Source organism: Urtica dioica, chromosome 4 (assembly GCF_054948205.1).
Source record: "Urtica dioica subsp. dioica isolate 48M chromosome 4, U.dioica_male_clone48M_v1_H2, whole genome shotgun sequence".
NCBI lineage: Eukaryota > Viridiplantae > Streptophyta > Magnoliopsida > Rosales > Urticaceae > Urtica > Urtica dioica.
In genome coordinates, this window is record NC_142759.1 from 12,138,589 (window position 1) to 12,159,735 (window position 21,147).

At 38.9% G+C, this 21,147-nt stretch overlaps 4 protein-coding genes across 4 annotated transcripts; all 4 read right to left on the minus strand.

Moving 5' to 3' along the window:
- Positions 1 to 1,184: 1,184 nt before the first annotated feature.
- Positions 1,185 to 4,657, minus strand: LOC149400489 (RNA 3'-terminal phosphate cyclase/enolpyruvate transferase, alpha/beta). Its single transcript, XM_089612298.1, has 8 exons — positions 4,144 to 4,657; positions 3,557 to 3,801; positions 3,308 to 3,461; positions 2,641 to 2,855; positions 2,441 to 2,558; positions 2,104 to 2,314; positions 1,817 to 1,878; positions 1,185 to 1,712 (listed from the first exon to the last, which is right to left on the minus strand). The coding sequence occupies exons 1-8, from the start codon at positions 4,471 to 4,473 to the stop codon at positions 1,494 to 1,496; spliced, it is 1,554 nt and encodes a 517-aa protein (XP_089468424.1). The 5' UTR covers positions 4,474 to 4,657; the 3' UTR covers positions 1,185 to 1,493.
- A 2,242-nt stretch (positions 4,658 to 6,899) lies between these two features.
- LOC149400490 (Transketolase) lies at positions 6,900 to 10,533 on the minus strand. Its single transcript, XM_089611206.1, has 7 exons — positions 9,919 to 10,533; positions 9,504 to 9,594; positions 9,278 to 9,383; positions 8,881 to 9,163; positions 8,637 to 8,785; positions 8,394 to 8,547; positions 6,900 to 8,163 (listed from the first exon to the last, which is right to left on the minus strand). Exons 1-7 carry the CDS (start codon positions 10,411 to 10,413, stop codon positions 7,204 to 7,206), a joined length of 2,238 nt encoding a protein of 745 aa, XP_089467332.1. The 5' UTR covers positions 10,414 to 10,533; the 3' UTR covers positions 6,900 to 7,203.
- Positions 10,534 to 11,759: 1,226 nt separating this feature from the next.
- Positions 11,760 to 14,953, minus strand: RAD51C (RAS associated with diabetes protein 51C). The gene is made up of 9 exons (XM_089612636.1): positions 14,763 to 14,953; positions 14,387 to 14,497; positions 13,362 to 13,484; positions 13,213 to 13,246; positions 13,056 to 13,126; positions 12,728 to 12,954; positions 12,461 to 12,592; positions 12,260 to 12,326; positions 11,760 to 12,032 (listed from the first exon to the last, which is right to left on the minus strand). Exons 1-9 carry the CDS (start codon positions 14,872 to 14,874, stop codon positions 11,857 to 11,859), a joined length of 1,053 nt encoding a protein of 350 aa, XP_089468762.1. The 5' UTR covers positions 14,875 to 14,953; the 3' UTR covers positions 11,760 to 11,856.
- Positions 14,954 to 15,763: 810 nt separating this feature from the next.
- GCP1 (glycoprotease 1) lies at positions 15,764 to 19,211 on the minus strand. Its single transcript, XM_089612347.1, has 13 exons — positions 18,864 to 19,211; positions 18,733 to 18,777; positions 18,534 to 18,608; positions 18,252 to 18,348; positions 18,066 to 18,156; positions 17,855 to 17,904; positions 17,497 to 17,687; positions 17,325 to 17,410; positions 17,104 to 17,179; positions 16,899 to 16,982; positions 16,681 to 16,795; positions 16,208 to 16,296; positions 15,764 to 16,111 (listed from the first exon to the last, which is right to left on the minus strand). Exons 1-13 carry the CDS (start codon positions 19,113 to 19,115, stop codon positions 15,992 to 15,994), a joined length of 1,371 nt encoding a protein of 456 aa, XP_089468473.1. The 5' UTR covers positions 19,116 to 19,211; the 3' UTR covers positions 15,764 to 15,991.
- Between the last annotated feature and the right edge of the window lie 1,936 nt (positions 19,212 to 21,147).

The window sequence follows — 21,147 nt, forward strand, 5'->3', positions numbered from 1 at the left end:
GCAACTTTGATATAAGGACCTCGGATCGGCGTGAGAGAAAAGTTTCCCCTTCCATTGTGCTAGACGACTTCCGATCTTATCTCGGATGGAGCGAAAGGTCTCCTTGTTCCGGCTGATCATGTGTGGGAGGCCAAGGAACGTGGTGGTGATGATTTCTTGAGGTTGATACAACGATCCGAATCAGTGGTGTAACGATCCAAGCATCTCTTGATCACCCGAGTGTCGGTGTCGTGGGCCTGACAAAATAGGAGGGAATCTTCAATGAAAGAGAGGTGACTGATCTGAGGTCTTCCCTCCCTATTACACGCGAGCACCGTGAAGTCTTTGTCGCTCGCTGATTTTGTGAGAAAGAGATATGGGGACAAAGGAAACCATGCCGATTCGTGTTCTCAACCGAGCGATCCCCAAGCTGCAGAGTATTGATCAGCCTCTGTAATATAACAAGTCCAGTCACTAACGTAAATAAGTATCTTCTCTCTCTCTCTCTCTCTCTCTCTCAAATTTGTGTATTGTTTTTATTTTTTTAAATTATAATTCATGGATCTGTTTCCATTTGGACCGGCCTTCAAGATAGAAGACTGTGGCTTTTCCGATTTCAAGGATTCTCCATTAAATTAAATCCATTTACGAATGTCTCCGCTCTCGACGGATCTTGAAACTCCTTTCTATGAGACAATATGGAAAGTGAAAGAGCCTCTCAAAGTGTGATTCTTTGGTTGGCTCCTTTCTTCCGACAACGCCGTAATCCCTCCATTGAATGGCAACATGTGACTAGAACGGTCTTTTTGGCAACATGTTAGGTGTTTGGAACCAAAAAAACAGATGCATCTTTGGCGATTCCGCCTTCTCGCCCGAGGAACTCCGGGACAACATATGTAAGAGTGTTGGCTTTTGGATTTTGACTCTTAATTCTGATTTTTTTAGTTTAAGCCTTTTGAATCTCTTCTGAAATTGGCCCAAGTGCGAACTAGTTTGTGTTTTGCTTCGTTCTAGATGAAGTTTTCTTTCCATAATTTTTAGGTTCTCTTAAAAAAAAAACATGATATATGACAACTAGACCCATGTGACTTGGGTTAAACAACCAATTGAGATGTCAAAATTTAATAATACCAAAGATGAGTTACACAAATAAATGAAATGCGGTGCTAGTTGTGATGCAAACGGAAAACCTATACAAAAAAGAGTTATTATTGGCTAACACTGTTTTGATGGTTCAACTTCATACTCATAGTACACGTGGATTTTTGCGACACGGGGTTTTATTATATATTGAAGGAAAAAAAACATGGTAGTTTAATTTATTACATCTTACAGCAAATCGTTACAATAAATAAACAAGAGGATTCTAAGAGTCTAAAAATAGATCAGAATGAGAAGCTCAAATAGCAAAATAACATAAGGGAAAAATGGGATTTGCTTGCCTTCCCAAAACTCTGCGAAGCCGGAGAGACTATAACTCCCTCTCTCTGTCCGAGCAAACGAGTTGCTGATGATTAGTGCTTTGTGAATCTCTCGAGGACTTCAAAGTAATCGGGGAAGGTCTTTCGGGTACAACTGGGATCGTTGATGGTGACCGGAACTTCAGCGCAGGCAGCGAGAGAGAAAGCCATGGCCATCCTGTGATCATCGTACGTGTCTATGGATGTCACCTTCAGTTTCTCCGGAGGAGTGATCACACAGTAATCTGGACCTTCCTCAACTGTCGCTCCAAGCTGGAATAAATTATAGAATGTCAGCTTATACATATATACACGTCGAGAACGAGAGTAATAGATGGCATTGATAGAGTGTATTGCAAGCAACGAAGAAAATCGACCTTCCTGAGTTCTGTGCAGATGGCAATCATCCTCTCGGTCTCCTTCACCCTCCAACTCGCCACTGCCAATTACACAAATGTTTTAACTATCGAAAAACATGGCAATATACTTTGTTCATATCTCGTGAGAAGGTATTTCGAGTTATTAGTAGATTTTTAGTTAGTTTAATCTCAGAGATATCAATTTCACCTATCGAATTGTGAATTTTTATTAACTTAACTATTCGGAGACTATACATGATACTTTTCTTCGTAAAAATGATCGGAACCTAAACCCCTAAACATACCATCTCTGATAGCAGTTGGGCCGTCGGCAAAGAGAGCAACGACGGCGAGAGTCATGGCAACATCGGGCATTTTGTTCATGTTCACATCGACGGCTTTCAAGTGTTTTCTTTTCGAAGAACCTCTTGGCGGTCCCGTCACTGTCACGCTCGTCTCTGTCCATGTCACTTTGGCACCCATTTGCTCAAGCACCTCAGCAAATTTCACATCTCCCTGAATAAAAAATCACCAATAAGCCCAACTTGCATTCATATTAGGGAAAAGAAAAAAAAAAATCGGAATGTAAACCAAAATTGGAGGAGGATTATTCGAAATTCGATAAAGATCGTATAAAATTACCTGTAAACTAGACGTCCCACAACCTTCAACGGTGATAGTCCCACCGGTGATGGCAGCCCCGGCGAGGAAGTAACTAGCACTGGACGCGTCTCCTTCAACGTAAGCCTTTCCAGAGGTTCTGTGACGTTTATCGATTCATCATTAGTTAGTCATAAATGACAACCCAAAGACAGAGGGAACATATATGAAAGAGAACCTACTTGTAAGTTTGACCTCCTCGGACCAAAAACCTGTCCCAGCTATCTGTGTGTTCGACGGTGACCCCAAAGCGTTCCATCAACTTGAGTGTCATTTCAACGTACGGAACAGAGATCAGTTTATCGATGATCTCGATTTCAATGTCCCCGAGAGCCAGCGGAGCTGCCATAAGCAGGGCAGTCAAATACTGACTGCTTACGGATCCCGAAAGCTTAACCTGCAAATGGGTAAACCTCATTTTGTTATACATTGTTGTACTTGTACCCAAATTCTTTATCATTTCCGACTTCGAGCATTTAATGAAAGTATGTGTCTGTTTGCCTTTATCTCTAGTTCTCTAATAATAAAATTACAGAGATGAAAAAGTTGTGAGAAACAAGTTTGATAGCTTGTGTTAAAAGTTGGTGATCTTCATCTCTATTTCAGATTTTACTAGCATCAGGTACTTTTTCATTATCAAAGGCTCTAAGTCAAAAGAATCATTTACGTATTACAATATTATTTGAAATGGATGAGAATATATTCATAAAAAATATTTTAAATTTTTATTCCAACTGATTTTTTTTTTTTTTTTTGGTAGAATCTATGGGAACATTTCTCAGAAGGAGAAGATTTGAACAATTAGATTAGCAATAAAAAAGAAAACTGCAACAGAGAATCGATACTCACTTTACCACCAGGAAGGCCTTTGTTGCCAATCACACGAACAGGCGGGCAATTTGTGCCGAGATAACAATCGACATCCGCACCGAGCTGCTTGAGACCATCGACCAAGTCTCCGATCGGTCTCTCTCTCATCCGAGGCACTCCATCAAGTACGTAGCTGAAACATATTCACATATATATGGGTAACCAATTCAAAAAATAAAGGGAAGAGAGAAAAAAAAATGAAATATGTGTAGAGAGAGAGAGAGAGACTTGGAATTTCCACCGGCCACGGTAACCGCCGCCGTAAGTGGGCGCATGGCAGTTCCGGCGTTGCCAAGGAAAAGTTTGACTTCGTCGTTTGACTCTTTGCCTATCGGAAACAGACCGCCACTTCCTTCCACGGTGGCTCGTTTGTTTTCCTTGTCCACTTCGACGCGGAGTCCGAGGGTTTTCAGGGCTTCGAGCATGTAGTGAATGTCGTCGCTGTCTAACAAATTGTCCACCACAGTAGTTCCCTAGACATGATCATATCGTGTATCAAAAGAAAAAAGAGTCAAGGTATGCCAAGAAACCCAATACTGAGAGCTCCAATGGCTTTTGGTACACTATTTTTAAGTTTAACCAATATCCCTATTTGCCTCAGCAATTTGAACCCACAGCTCCCAATTCACTTCCAAAAAGCTAAGACCCGGTATGATTTTTGTATTCTTATCAGCAAAAGCAAAAAAGATTGAATTTTTTATTCAATTCACCCCCTAAAAGTCGCTAAGTTTCAACTCAAATACAAACCAAAGCATCACAATCGAGAAGACCAAAATGTCAAACTTTCTTGAAGTCTCTGAAGCATTTTAACGCACCTCGGAGAGCGCAGCGAGAAGAAGAATCCGATTCGATAGCGACTTCGAGCCCGGAAGCTTCACGGTCCCTGAGATTTCCTCAATGGGTTGCAACACGATCTCCGACGACTTCTCCGCCGTCGCCACCGAAGCCACGACCCGACCCGCCATGGCAACGCGAACCGTGCTCGGTCTGGTCTCGAGCTTTAAGCCCGCCAAGCTCGACGAGCCTAGGAACTTTGACCCCAGCGAAACCGAAGCGAACGATCTGGGTTTGTTGGGTTTCGAGATCCTAGGTAAAGCGACGGCGCTTTGAGCTCCGCTGCCACAGACTCTGCTCGCTTGTGCCATTCCGGTTTCTTCTGGGATTCTCTCTCTAGAAAGCTTTGTGTTTGGTGGCTATGGGAAAATTAAAAACAGGTGTGTTATTTAGTGAAGAAGATTGGATTTATCAATCACAAACGTTCGTTTGTGGAGGAAAGAACAACTTTTGAAAACTATAAGGGCTTGTTTGACCGGTGGTAGTTGGAAAATAGTTCTGTTTTGGTTATTGAATATTGAGGGGTAAGAATGAAAATAAAAATAATACAAGGGGTATTATGTAATTATAAGAAAATAAGGGTTGGTGAGAGAAGTAGTCCACGTCTTAGGTATTGGGATTAGAGAGAAGTCTCTCACCAACCCTCGTCGCCACTCTGTGGGACCACTGCTTAAGCCACCGGACAAAAATGAAGGGGTTGGTTTGGTAGGTATAAATATAAATATAATTATAAAGACAAGCAAAAAGAAAGATGGGGTATAATTATAATATTAATAAAATTAAAGAAAAAAGATGAAATCTACGTGAATATTGTGTAGTTTGCTTACTTCTTGTGACGTTTCAATCATTTAAAAGGTGGCTAATTGAAGACTGCTGTTGTACTCCTGGCTTCGGAGTGGGAATGTTCAAGGGCTAAATGTGAAATTTAACAAAAATTATTTATAAAAATCTTCTACATGAAGGGACATGAATATAATATAAGTTGTGGAGTATATTAATAATAGCAAAGTATCTCTAATTTTTGTATATTTCTTATTTAAAAAAAAAATACCCATAAGCCATCGAATTGAAAAAAAATTATGTATTATATTATAGGGAAAATGACATGGATATACCCTAAGTTTAAGAAATATATTACGTTTATATTATTTTTAGTTTTCATATTTGTCACATTTATACCTTTAGTTTATTATTTATAAGAGTACTAATAAATTTAATTTATACGACCAATATATTCTTTATATTTGAAACTGTATTGACTTTGACTCTTTAAATTTTTTTTAAAAAAATCGAATTTTCCCTCACTTATGTACATACTTAAAAAGTTAAATATTTAGGGAATTATCAGAATCTGATTATGGAATTTCTCCTTGAATTTTCCAACTAATCAAGTGGTCATTTTGGGTAGTAGCAGACCATGGACTACTTCATGAGTAGCCCATAAGCGTAAGTGAACTTCTGAGAAAACCACTGGAGAAGATTACGAAAATAACAAAACTTGCTAACATTTTAAAAATAGCGGTCATTGTAAATTCTTTAAAAAAATTAGCGTTTTTTTGTAAATAAAATTGTAAACAGTAATTAACGTTAAATATATCCGAAAATAGTAGACTAATCTTAAAAATAATTAGTACACCTCAAGAAAAATGATTGTTCACAAGTTAAAAAACATTATATTTTTGCAGTAAAAACTTTAAACCCGCCATTCTTGCAATAAAATAAAAAATTACTATAAAAACAATTGCCACTTTATTTTTATTTATACTCGAAAGTATTGTTTAAATTCTAATCCTACACAATGTGTCACATTTAAGATTTTCTTTTATCAGTATCTCCACTACATCTTCACACGACACCCTACCAGAAATTATATTTAATCTATCAAACAGAAATGCATTAGACATAATAATACTACCAATGTGCACAAGCAGCAAAACAATCAAAGCAACCAAATCTTATGTCATAAATTAGTATAACACTATTATTTGATTTCGTCCAACCATATAACGTAAATTCAGTCAACGCGCACGCGCAAAGATTTCATCGACAGTCCATCAATACCAATACCACCACTATTTTCGGAAAATGTGGAAACAAAAGAGAAGTTATTCATTTATTTATGTAGATTTTGGTCATCGTTTAGTTAAAAGAATATCATGTATGTATATACATTTTGTTAGGTGATACATTTATGTGATGACAACATCGTCTGAGATAAGCTAGATTTGTGAAAAAAGTGACAAACAAACACCAATCATTGTATCCAACAAAAACACACAAGTACTTATCAAGGCAAAAGCATATGCCAAGTATCAAGAGTCCGATAAGATGAAGAATATGCTTTAACAAATATCATGGTATATGAATACACAATAGTCAAGTAAAATAGGGTCCCACATTGGCAGGCACTGTAAACTCAACCATGAATTAGTTGGCGCAAGTAGATAAGACTAAGAGAGATGTTTGTTATTAGCCCAAACCAAACCACAACTTTGAAGGGAAGTTATTGGACGTTGGTACCACCACACAATATAGATAGGCAAAAGAAGAGTTTCAACAAACCACAAGTACGCCATGTGGCGGCCAAATTTCCTCTGATGGGTCCCACAAGATACAAACATACCTGGCTTCTTCTTTGGTGCCTTGAATTCCAAGTCTAGTAGCATTTTTGCTCAACAATTTTTTGCTTGCTAATTGAGTTTACAGCTATTGTCAGAGAAAGAGAAGGCTCAGAAGATGCAGAAAACTGAACCTCATTAATCAACCATACAACAAATACAAAAACTCAATTCAGGTCCGAGAGTTATTATAAGTACATTTGAGACACATTCTTGACTCGCTACTTATCTCTTTCTTATGCTCTATTTCCACAATTTAAAGCAACATAAGTAAATTAATACTTTTTTTTATTGAAACAAAATAGAAAACTGTCATCCAACATATTGCTCCTCAGATCAATAATCAATCGAGATGGAATTTGCTCAATAACAATCTAGCCGGAGTTCAAAAGACGATGAGTACTAAGCTCTTTAAGTCAAAACCTAGCACAGCTCTTTCGCGGCCGCAACAACAGCCTCGGCGGTGATACCGAACTCCTTGTATATTGTCCCGGCCGGTGCGCTCGCTCCGAAACGGTCGACCCCGATGGACTTCCCTTTGCTTCCCACGATTTTGGTCCACCCGAAAGTCGACCCGGCCTCGATGCTAACCCTAGCCGTCACCGCCTCGGGCAAAACGCTCTCCTTGTACTCCTCCGATTGTTCCTCAAACAGCTCCCAAGAAACAAAGGACACCACTCTCACAGCCTTCCCTTCCTTCCTAAGCTCGTCTCCAGCTTTAGCCGCGATTTCCAACTCCGACCCGGTTCCAATCAAAATCACGTCGGGCTTGTTCCCAGACGAGTTGTCGGAGATGGTGTAACCACCTTTCTCGACTCCTTCGATGGAAGTTCCGGGGAGGTTCGAAAGCTTCTGACGCGAGAGCGCGAGGACGGAGGGTCTCTTCTTGTTCTCCACTGCGACCTTGTACGATCCGGCGGTCTCGTTCCCGTCGGCCGGTCGGAGCATGAGGATGTTTGGCATGGCTCGGAAGCTGGCGAGGTGCTCGATGGGCTGATGGGTCGGGCCATCTTCTCCGAGCCCGATCGAGTCGTGGGTCATGATGTAGATCACTCTGGCCTCGCACAAAGCGGATATCCTCATCGCGGCTCTCATGTAGTCGGTGAAGACAAAGAAGGTGGCGCAGTAAGGGATGAATCCCGGGCAGTGAAGGGCAATCCCGTTGCAGATCGCTCCCATTGCGTGCTCTCTGACGCCGAACCTCACGTTGCGTTCTTCCGGGGTGTCCTTTTGGAAATCTCCGAACATCTTAAGAAGAGTCATGTTTGAAGAAGCCAGGTCGGCACTGCCACCGATAAGACCGGGAAGGACTGGTGCGAGGGCGTTAAGCATCGTCTGAGATAAGTTTCTGGTGGCCTCAGATGGAGTTTCCGGAGTGTATTTCTGCAAAATCGAGCAGCGGAGTGTTTTATAATACATATAAAATTAAACCACATAAATCAGATACAAGGATTAAGTCTCAGCATGGGGATCGCCAAGCAAAATCGGGAATATAGTTGCAACTTTATATAAAAAATGCGTCGCTTATATTTATGCTCTATCGGTGGATCACTATATATGAGCTGACTTTTGCCGAAAAAAGAAATTTTTTTAACCAAAAGTTGATGACTCACTGGAAGAGCATTTTCCCAACCAGCTGGTAGCTCGCCGGTGATGATGGATTTAAACTCAGCCGCTTCCTCGGCATATTTCTTCTCATATTCAGCGAACTTTGCGTTCCATTCAGCTTCCAGAGCAGCGCCTTCAGGGGTGTGGCGGCTCCAATGCCTGAGACACAAAAAAAACATCGGTTCAACACGTGATCATAACATCAGAGGCTATATCGACTGTAAAAAAAATTACCCGTGTTTTCTTACTTTTTAACCTCCTCAGGAACGTGGAATGGCTCGTATGGCCATCCTAGGTTCTGCCTCGTAGCATCCACTTCCTTGGCACCGAGTGCACTTCCGTGCACACTGTATGAGTTCGACTTGTTTGGTGATCCGTAACCGATGGTTGTGGTTACCTGTTGAGACAAGAAACGCGATCAGTATAAACGGTCTCGAGTACATAAAGAACACAACACCTTTCTTTCAGACAGACAACTAACAAGTTTCTGACCTTGATCATGGTGGGCTTGTCTGTCACGGCCTTGGCTTCCTTGATCGCGGCCCTAATTTCATCATATCCGGTGTTTCCATTCTTCACCCAGATAACGTGCCATCCAAGAGCCTCGAAACGCTGGTCGACACTCTCAGTGAATGCGATATCGGTATCTCCATCAATGGAAATGTGGTTGTCATCGTAGAAAGCAATAAGCTTTCCAAGTCCCCAATGCCCAGCGAGAGAGCAAGCTTCATTCGATATACCCTCCATTTGACAACCATCACCCACGATAACATATCTGTGTTCAAGCAACACCTTTTTTTATTAGCCAATATATACGATAAACAGTAACAGATGAGATGAATTAACAAGAATAACCGTTACGAATTTAAGCATAAGGAAGTTGTATTACGTGTAGTGGTCAACAATCTCATTGTCAGGCTTGTTGTAACGAGCGGCCAAGTGCTTCTCAGCAAGTGCCAAACCAACAGCGTTTGCGATACCCTGACCAAGCGGACCTTAATAACAGCACAAAGAAACCGGGACCTAGTCAGTCAATCGTTAAATATTTTCTAGCGAGAAAAAGAAAACTTATCAAGATCATACAACGAACATTAGGCACTAAATTTAAATCTGACCTGTTGTCACTTCAATGCCAGGAGTCTCAAAGTTCTCAGGGTGTCCAGGAGATCTGCTTCCCCATTGTCTAAATTGCTTCAGATCTTCTTCCTATGATCCATCCAAAACAAAAGAGTCATATTAAGCCAAAAACCCATCGCATAAACATGAAAAAACGACACCAAATAGAGCAACGAAAAGAAAAACCACTGAAGACAAATAAGCATGTTTAAAATCCAAAACGAAACAATATTTTCCCACAATTGTCCACTCGATCAATCCAAAAGTTATCCTGAATAAAAACAGATTCTTTCACCGTGTAATTATCCAGAAATGAAATCTTAAATTCAGTTACGAATAAAACAAACAAAAATCATCGAAACAAACAGATCTATCTCTATGACAAGTGAGAGCGAGAGAGAGAGATATGCATACATTGACGCTGTCGTAGCCAGCGAGGTGAAGAAGAGCGTACTGAAGCATACATCCGTGTCCGGCGGAGAGTACGAATCTGTCACGGTTGAACCAGTAAGGGTTCTTAGGGTTGTACCTCATGACCTCGTCGTACAACACGTGTCCCATCGGAGCGCATCCCATAGGCAGACCAGGATGGCCGGAGTTCGCCTTCTCCACGGCGTCGATGGCCAGAAACCTGATCGTGTTCACAGACTTCTCCACCAGCGACTTCTCAGTGGTCGCATCGAGCGTCTCCACCGCCGAGGCTCTCACGGCGGCGCGTCCACGGCTCAGTCTCCGGCGAGCAGCCCGGGACGGCAACGAAGAAGAAGCTTGCTGAGATTTGAGGCCGGAAAAAGCGGGGATCGAGGCGGTGGTGAGAGAGACTCGGTCGGAGGAGGCGTTTGAGCCGTGGTGAGAGATGGCTCTGGCCAGGAGGGCCTGGGATAGGGTTAGGGATGTTGAGGAAGCCATTATTGGTTGACGAAGCTTGTTGTTTTGAGGTCTGTTTGGCTAAAATCAAACCTCAGTGAGACACAGAGAGTGATTTTTTTTCGAGGCTTTGGTTCCTTCTTAGTTTTATCGCCAACAAGATGAGAGAGAAGAAAACAGGGGTGAAGAGTAATGGCCGTTCGATTCGCTGAAGAGTCAATATCAACCGTTGGCTGGGTCTATCAGTTTAGAGAAATGCTCTGCCTTTCATTTTCTTCTTGGAGAAATAAAAGGAAATAAAAAATCCACTTGTATTTTTTGGGTATATTTTTTCAGTGCCACAAAGGTTTTTTTTTTTTTTTTTTGAAAGAGCCACAAAGGTTATTAAAAAAGGCTTTCTGTTTGCTTTGCCTTTTCAATTGTCTCTTTTGCCAACAAAAAAAAAAACGGATTTTTTTTATTGTTTATGTTAGATAACTGACTTTGATTTCTCCGCAGCCGATTTTATAAAAAAAACTATCACGTAAAACAATTTTAACATTTTTGTTTAACATTTTTTTCATCCATTTTCTTTTCTTGCTTGGTTAGTTCTAGACTGGATAACATATAGCTTCGTCACTAAAGAATCAAGCATATGATTTTATAACCAATTAAATGTCATTCATTAATAAGTTGCTTATGATCACTTTTCTCAATCAGTATCCTCAATTCATGCAGACATTCTATTGTCCTAATAATAATTGCTAAGTTTTAAAATATATAATAATAGTTATATTATCAATTTAGTTTTGCTAGCATGAATTTATATTTGCACTTCCTTAAAAAAAATTACATTGGAAATGATCCAACTATCCTCAAAATTCCCACCAAGTTCTTATGCTTAATGGTTTCCATATCTCAAAATCTATTTAATTAAAAAGCTAACAGCTGTGCAGGGCGCTCCAACCAGTAGAAAAATCAATTAGCAAATTAAAATCAAAGCGCCAATAGTTTTAGCCTTAATTAAAAAATTAAAGAAAAATATTGTCATGTGCCATCACTTTGTTTTGTGGTAGTTGGCAGGCAAAAAAAGTTTGCGAAGGTTGGTAAGGGAATTCGGTCGTCAAACGATATCATCTCATGTAAGCATTTTGGCATAAGTATTGTTATTATATAATATTCTTTGTATAATAAATAAATATATGTTTTGCTTTGGTTCAAAGATTTGTTATAAAAATAATGCTGAAGTAAGTTGGTGGAAGGGAAATATAGTAACAAACCCTTTGACATTCAAAGTTCATCACCCTTTTTCCCTTTGTGACTCATGATAAGAAATGAAGTTACTATATTAGTCTCAGAGCACTTCTATTTTGACTTGTGCACCAAAATATTTTTCCAATATATTATCACAGAATTTGGCGCTTCTTTGTTTTTAGTATGGCAGAAAAAAGTTTTGTCAGATAGCCAAAGTTTCAGTCAGTAACTTTCTTGTTACTGTTACGAAGCTCACATCATTTTGGTTCGCTTGAAGTTGATCGGAGAGTTGCGGATCCCTTTTCCGGTGACGGAAAACGGAGCCGATGCGGAGCGGAGAGAGGGCGACTTTTCAATGTGAGCAAACCGATCATCGCCGTTCCAGTACAAGATCACTCGGTTCGTACAAGAATGTGACCAGCTTTCACCTGAACAAACAAGCCAAATGTGAAAACCGCGCAACTTAAGAGCTCAGAATATAGATCATAAAATTGGTTCTAATTAAAATCCATATCTTTAGGGGGGTCTCGGTTGACCATTTTTTAACAGGTCTCGTCATAAAAAATAAAAAAAATAAAAAAACTCGGGTTTTCCGGTTAATTTTTACCAGAGGGTTTATAAATGGTCAAAAAGTGCATCTGAGTCAGAACTTAACCTAGTGCAAGAGCTAACTGAAACGAGCCTTCCATGTACTTGGTGGTCACTTGGTTAAACATAACAACCTGCCATGCAAACATAATTTTTCGTATAAATTGGATAGCAAACTAGTACAGAAATTGTGTTCAGTAGGTTGTTTTTTTTTTTTTTTAATAATAATCCCATGCGACCAACACCAGGGTCCACGAACTATACTCACCGCTAATTTGTAGGTTTTTGCAAGGCTCATAAACTTTAGAGCCATCCCGCTAAGCAATCGAGTCCTGAGAGCCAAGTCTTCAAAATCTTGACGGAAATGGAAAGTGACGCTATCGATAATGACAATCTTAACCTGTAGATTCGTAGGTTTAATCACCAGAAGCTAAAGTTAGGTTTTTTTTTTCCTCCTTTCTATTTGGTTAGAACAAGTACGAGCACTAAGGCGTTCAAAATAAAAAGGCTAAATCCAGTAGTACCTAGTACCTACATCTTTATGCTCGGAGATGAACTTATCCAGGTAATTCACCAAGGCCATCTGTTCGGTGTAACTGCAGATTCGAAAATAGTAAATGTTTTCCAAGATATCAGCGGGTGTGATTCTGACGTTGCACGCACGATTTTCCTTGCGTAACAAGTCATTGTACTCTGACATGTCGAGTACCGAAGCTTCAGAGATTTGCATAGCCCGCTCAACCATGAAGCTTCCTTCGGTATCTGCTACCATACATTAGTCACAACATGAAGACATGAATATCGATTGTGTGATTTCGAATGTGTGGAGAAAAATGAACGAGCCGAATTAGTTATTGCTTAACCTATGTATACAGCTTTTCCTCCCAATCCGCCAAAACCAACGGGAATTTGAACATTCACCGCAAGTTGAATCCTGTGATTCCAACAGTAAAATATGCCTCTACTGAAAATATATGTATTAAAAAAATACACCAAACTTCAAATTTTAAAAGATCATACCCGAGCTGTGTTTTACCAATTCCCGGAACGCCACCTAAAAAATAGTTTAAGACGAACGTGACCAAATAAGCACACTACGAAACAGAATAAGCCTACCAACTAAACTGTCACAACTAAAGAAATAAATTAGATAAGCGTATATCACAAACCAATTTCGGTTACTTCTTTGCAACTGATTCCACCACCGAGGATTTCATCCAAATCAGCACACGAAGTAGTAATGTTCGGAAACATCTGTTCCTCCCGAAGCATGTCCCACGCCGTTTGTGCACCTAAAAAATCAGAGAACGAGACATAACTCTCAATTCTTTTTAACTGCCGTTCCATTATCATAGAAGCCAGGAAACAGTACACAAGACATGGAACTAGTTTTAACTTAAAGAACCCAGACCATACGCAAACGGCAAACCAATAAAAAATATTTAAAGGCCACTAGCCCTGGCTAGTTCCGACATGGAATATCCCCTGAAATCTTTTTAGACGGAAAACCACGAGGCCATGTGATAGGTGAAACTATTGATCGTTTCCAGATAATTCATTTCCTCGCCTTCAAATAGGCATGTATTCCTTCTTTCCCAGATATTTCATACTATGCTAAAACACCGGTTTTCACATGAACACTTCCCGTGAAGGTATGGGTCGTGAGAGCTGCCTCAACTGAATTCGGGCAGGTATTCTCTATTTGAACTTCTATATATATATATATGTGTGTGTGTGTGTGTGTGTGTGTGTGTGTGTGTCTCTAGTTGAAGCTTAGAGAGTAAGATTTCACAGGCTTTCAAAACACAATGGCACTATATGAAACGTTCTTAGTGTCTTTTTCCTCCTTGCTTATTGGCGGTATCTTGACCTTCCTTAGCACCCAATTGCCAACCAAAAAATTGGACTTTATTTTTCGGAACATTTATCCTTCCAGATTGCCTCACAGAAGGTTATCCATATTGCCTTCCAAACACCCATGACTCTAAAATTGGCCCGAATTCTTAAGTACGACTGTTTTAGTATCATCATAACCGACCCTCAAGGGAAGAACTGGGAAAAAAAAAAAGCGCCATGGAAACATCACAAGCTTCTTTGGAATGTTATTACATTAAATAAAAACTCATCTTCCTGACTTTTGTTTGTTTGGTTGATTTGGCCGGAGAAATACATAGCTCGGTGAGAGGGAAATTACCAGAGCTGGCAATAGAATGGTTGTGGTGGACTCCATGGCCGCTGTCTAGTCTAGTGTTGAGTGAAGCAACCTTGAGAATTTCGCAAGCTTCACTCTCCGGTATCGTCAACTCTGTCAAAATAAAAAGGAATAAATTAATAGGTTAACTTACCGATTTTGGGGCCAGAAAGTATGTCCATCGAACGATGGGGATCAAATTATTGGATAGTGATTCTAATCCTGGGAATGTCGGAAACCCTAAATACAGACGCATTATCTGGAGTTAGAAAGAGCCATTGAAGGAAATTCCATGAATGTATTGGGTATTTGAGAATAAAGCTGAGAGCTTGAAACCTTAAAGTGAAATGAGCGTTTTAGGAATGAAGAGAGAGAAAACCTTGAGCGAGTTGGGAAGGAGAGAGAGAAGAGAAGGCGGAGAGAGAGGTGAAGCCGGCGGAGATGAGTTTGCCTCTGTGCGACGCCGATATTGGCAGTCTCCCGATTTCCATCTTCTTTCTCGATCGAGCTTTTTCGCGCCTCAAACCTTGTTTCTTGTCGTTTATATGTTTGCAAAACTCCACTGTCGTTTTTCAACTTCGGGCATACATTTGCATTTTTCTATTTTAATTTATTTGGTGGTGCATTATGAACTGAGCCAGCATATGTTATCGCTCTTTTTTAAAGCCGTGGTAAAAAATTTTGCTCCATATTTCCATTTTTCATACATAACATTATTAAAACACAATATTTCACGAACAAATTATGAAAAAGAGTGTTTGTTATGTTGTCATTTTTAGTACGGTAAAAACGAATGTCAAACAGCAAAATGACAGTCAAATATCAACACACGACATGAAACAAAATTCAAAAAACAACAAGTCAAAGACGACTCTCTTCTCGCTAGCATCGTGCGGGAGCTACTCTCTCTTTCTCTCCTCACCACTCCAAAGATTTAAAGGCAAAGAACTAAAACGCCTATCTCACATTATCTCTCGAGTCATGTTAAGCGTCGGAGCCCACATCAAGAGAAATCCTGCGCGCTTCAATAGTTCATATTTTCTTTTATCTTGTTCAGGTGACAAAAGCCCAAAATTTAACTTTCGATGAGAAGGAGACAAAAGAAGCGACCTAATCACCGATATCTTTCCCAAGACACGTAGATATTGTGGCATTTGGGATAACACCCCAATCGCCACAATCTTCGTGATCTCGACGGAAACGATTCACCATCCTCATCGCCATTATGAGATTCTTCTAGAGTTAGTTCTCAAATATTCACAACCCTCTCGAAACCACCGAAAACACAATACCTAGGATCTCAAGTGACACACGTGCTTTGCAAGCGTTATTCGAAAATTGCATTTTCATTGCTTAAATTTGAAAATGAATAAGGAGAGCTTTGAAAACTCAACACGAAATCAACATAAACATTTATAAATTAGACTCAAAGCCTATAAATTCAACAAAAGATCTAATTTTAGTACTGATAGTAACAACAATTAATATTAGAGAATGCATACGGTTAAAAAATAAACAAAATAACAAACAATGATCTTATGAAATGGCTATCTATAAACAAACAATGGACTCTGAAATCGCTCTCCTCATGCACTGGCGATGTAGTTCTTATTGTTGTTGAAGAAGAGAGGTTAGAGATGGATGTACCCGGGCTGTTTTCATGGACCGAGCTTCGGATTTTCCCTCTGCATATTCTTCTCCCAATGGCCATCTTGGCCTCACATCAAACTGATTCAGGTGTTTTATTAAAGAGTAGTCATAAGATGTTAATTAATCTGGAGGAGGAAGTGGAAGGTTGTAAGATTTAGAAGATTTGAAACAAACCATAAAATCTTCGAGGTCTTCTGAAGGTGGTGGTGGATCATATCTTCCCACGCAAAATTGCTCAATACCAGTCCAAGCCACCATTACACCTGGTCAAATTATTTTTTCATTTTTTTATTTATTAAATGATCAATCAATTTCAAATTCTGTCCGATAATAACATCCATATATTTTTGTTTACCAAGTGGCAAGGAGAAAAAATGAGCTCAGCTCTAAAGCAGGCATGCACGTAATACCAAACCAAACAGATGTGTAGTTGGGAATATAAAAGGAATGGATGTATTGAGTAAATCATCGCTCAAATATGTGCCAAACTAGATACAACAAAATAAAGAAATGGAGTTCCAGAAAGTTGAACTTCCACGAATGAGATTGACTTTGAAAATTTCCTTCTTCAATTTTTTAAACTTGAAAATCAATCGTACAAAATATTCAAAATCTATGTTTTCAAAACCAATGGTCATTTGAATTACCGTTGTCTGTACAAAGGCTGGGAGGAGGGCAAACAAGCTTTAAGTTGTTTTTGTTGACAACATAATCAAGCCGAGCCCGGACGTATTTATTTGAGGCAACACCACCAGAAACGACCTGCGCCAGAAAAAAAAAAAGATGCTGTATGAAAAAGTGAAAAAGTAAACTATCTTGAATGGCATAAATAAAAAGAGTAGAAAACGATCAAAATTCTCGTTACCAAGTGTTTTATAGAAGGTTCAATCTTTAAAGCCCACTCAATTGCTCGCTGACACCTTTCCTCAAGATGTAATACAGCAACCCGCTGCCATTAAATAGTAACAGGGAGCAGAGTGAATATTTTCATAAATAAAAAAGATGAATAATATCATTATTCACCATAAATAAAAGCAGAAAGGCATCAAGAATAAAATAAATTAGGTAACCTGAAAAGAGGCAGCAATATCTGCTCGAGCCTGTCTATCTTCACTAGTTGCAGAGGAAATAGGCACTGCAGCGTTACTGAAGAAATCGGAAGGATATTCAGGACAAAGCAGATATAAAAGATTATATAGCTATCAATATAATCACAGCACAGAACCACAAAAATTGCAATAGTGGGTAAATTTTTATCTTCATACTTGACAATAGGTATAGATATACATACACATTTTTGGATTCAATTGCCAGCCTCACTTGAGTCTTTAGACCAGCGTACGAGAAATTGCAATCTTTATGTTGTTTCATTGGAGTCTTGTGGAAAAACGCAAGCATTCGTTATTTACACAACTTCATAAGAGCAAACGTTTCATTCATGCCCAGTAAGGCAGATAACTCACAGAGAGTTTGATTGATTCCGCGTCTCCCTCCATGGCAAGCTCTTCTATAGCCGGTCCTCCGCTTCTCCTCAAGTCAAGACCCAGCCATTTAGCAGTCTTGTCATATGCCTCGCCAATCGCATCGTCTATCGTGGTGCCAAGCTGTAGATACTGACCAAGATCACGAGCAACCACGATAAGATTGTGTCCTCCTGAGGATTGTTAAGTAGTAAAACAATCAAATAATCCTTACAAGACAGAGAAATCAACTCCCCAAGCAAAAGTCATAAAATTCAACCTGGCTCTCTTCCAGAGTGAATTTTTACTCATTTATCATAATTATTGATCAAAACAAACTTTGATCTGAATAAGCTTTTACCTGAAATAAGCAGTACTATGAAAGGAAATTGCAAATCTTGCTCAGTTAATCTGGAGAAAAAATAAACGTAAACATTAAACGCCAAGAATGTTTCTATATAATAAGTCATTTGAAAGCACAAAAATAAATTTCCAGAGAAATGAAATACAAAATTTTCAAATATACTCAGTAGTCTATAATGGAACTCATCGATTGATTATTCATCTTGTACCTGGCCACTAGAGCATGAGCCTCCATATGATGGACACCAATGATTGGCAGGTTGAAACTATAAGCGATTTTGCGAGCTTTTCTTACGCCAACTGCATTGAAATCCCTTTAGAAAATATCCTTGGAAGCATATTTCAGTCTAAGTTTGCGAAAAATGAAGGTAAATAGAACAGAGTTATCGTACTACCCCGAAGGCAAAGACTTAGACCGGGGCCGATAGTAACAGCAACAGCCGATAAATCTCTCTCAGATAACTTAGCTTTATCAAGTGCTTCTTGGACAACCTGCGATCAACAAAACCAGTAATGGTTCTACAAAGTTGAAGCAATCTTTCAATACAAGAAACTTCCACAGAGTAAACCAATTGCCTATGATAACTAGTTATATGCTTCGCAAATCCACCCACATCTAATTCTTATGCTAACTCTAAATCAGCAGAAACGAAGTAACAGACGTATAGTTTCAGTACCTGATCGATCACTTGACAATGAGCTTCTTCAGCTTTTTTTGGAGATACGCCTCCATATTGAGCAAGCAAATCTGCCTTGATTTAGTCAATCAATCAAAGAAATTCACATACTTTTTTTTTCTCACCGGTGAAGTCTTCGATCATTTTCTTCAAAACCCAACAAACAGAGAAAGCAATTCATAATGGCACGTGTGCGTACCTGAGAAGACACGACTTGGCTGAGAATTTCACCGTCGCTTCTGACCTGCATCGGAACCAAGAAATAAGAGAAAACCACCAATTTGTCAACGGAAAAACGACAACGAAAAGAAGCGGGACGGAGAGGCGTACGATAGCCGCGGCCGTGTCGTCGCAGCTGGTTTCGATGCCGAGAATGACGAGATTCTCTCGAGGCCTCGGAGCTAGGGCTCGAGAGGTTGCTGAAGCTGAGTTCGTCGTCGTTGAGCGATGAGCCGCGAAGGAAGAAGAAGCTGATGATGAACGAGACAGCCAGCCCGAGGTCAGAGGCTTCAGTGATCTGTGATAAGGTAGTGCGGGTTTTGAAAGTAGATTTAGGCGCGAAAGTGCCGAAGCAAACGCCATTGAAGAAGTAGAAGATAGATAGATTGCGTATACCACAATCGTGTCTTCTTTCACACGAACCAAAGAAACGCTGAAATGACACACATTTTACGAACGTTTCTTGGGGCGTTTTCAAGCGGCAAGTTTGGCTACTTAATGGGATTATTCCTATTCTATGCCCTTCACAATGATTTTGGACCAAAATCAAATAAGTCTAATTTAATCCTATTTTATGACTACCTATTTTCTTTAAGTACAAAAATACCTTCAATTTTATTAACACCATTTTCTCTTCTTCTTCTTTCCTTCACCTTCGCGCGCCATCTTCACCAGCCGGGCTCCTCCATTCACGCGCGCTCCAAACTGAGGAAAACGAGTCTCGCCGCGAGCCACGGCGCGCCGGAGCGAGGGAAAACGTCGGGGAAGAAGTGAGAACTCACCAAGGAAGGTTAATTTCGTGGATTGAGGTAAGAATTCCTCTTTCTCGGATTGAATTCCAAATTTAGGGTTTATGCTCAAATTTGGGGATTTTTAAATTCGGTGAGGATTCTGTGAAATTGGCTAGTGATATTTGGTCTTTGGACTCCATTAGTGAGGATTATGTTTAGAATTTGAGGATTGCTTTCGGATTTCTTTCAACTCATCTCTCTCTCTCTCTCTCTCTCTCTCTCTCAAAAAAGTTTCTTGTTGTACTAGCGTTTTAGTCGTTGAATTCTCGTGGTCTTTGAAGTTAAAAAACAACGAAAGAACGATTATTTGAAGCATGGAAAATCTGTAAAAATTTCTGAAAATTTCTGGAAATTCGTTGAAGATTTATTGACATTGTTGCATTTTTATTGACATCAATGTCAATAAATCTTCAACGGTTCTGGGAAAATCCTTTGAAGATTTATTGACATCAATGTCAATAAAAATGCAATTTTATTGACATCAATGTCAATAAATCTTCACAGTTTTTTAATTTTTTTGTTATGATTTTAAATGTTTATAAATAAATTTTAAACGTTTAAAATATGAAATTAACATCCCGATTACACTCTTTTATGCAGTAATGAGTGATATTTTAGTGTATGTCAAGCATAGTGGTACATGGGTTAAACCTTCATGCTCTTTCTACTTTAATGTTGGTAAGATCTATACTAATGTGATATGTTCTTTCTCACAATTATTTTTCAATAACTCACTGTGACTTTTTATTGACATTAATACTAATAAGTTCCAATGTTTATTGACATTAATATGAATAAAAAAAAGAACATGAATTAATTATTTTTCTATAACTAACAGTGACTTTTTATTGACATTAATGCCAATAAGTTCCAATGTTTATTGACATTAATATGAATAAAAAAAAGAACATGAATTAATTATTTTTCAATAACTCACTATGCTTTTTTATTGACATTAATATCAATAAGTTCCAATGTTTATTGACATTAATATGAATAAAAAAAACATGAACTAATTATTTTTCTATAACTCAGTGACTTTTTAATGACATTAATACCAATAAGTTCCAATGTTTATTGACATTATTATGAATAAAAAAAGAACAAAAATTACTTATTGTTTCAGAACTAACTATAAATACTTGTTCATTGTAGGTGAGACCTTTTTCTGTTGAAGTTATTATTTAGGTGTCATTCACCCCCATGGCAGTGCTAAAGCATGAGACATTCCTGTTGAAGTTGAGCAAAGAAGCACACAATAGAAAGACATGTGACGATCTTGTTCCTTTGTCTCAGAGAAGTAGTCGTTGAATAAGTTTTAATTTTGTAACCATTTTGTAATTCTGAAGATGATGTAATACTTTATAATTATGGATGTTGACTTTTGTGAATATGAAATTCTTCTACTTCTCTTAAAACCAACAGTTTTATTGATAAGGATGTCAATAACGTTGAAGTAACAATGTCAAACCTCTCGGTTTATTGACATTGATGTCAATAAACTGTCTGGTTTATTGACATCAATGTAAATAAACCAGACAGTTTATTGACATTGATATCAATAAACTAGCTACTGTCAATACAAAACACATGTTATCAAAATT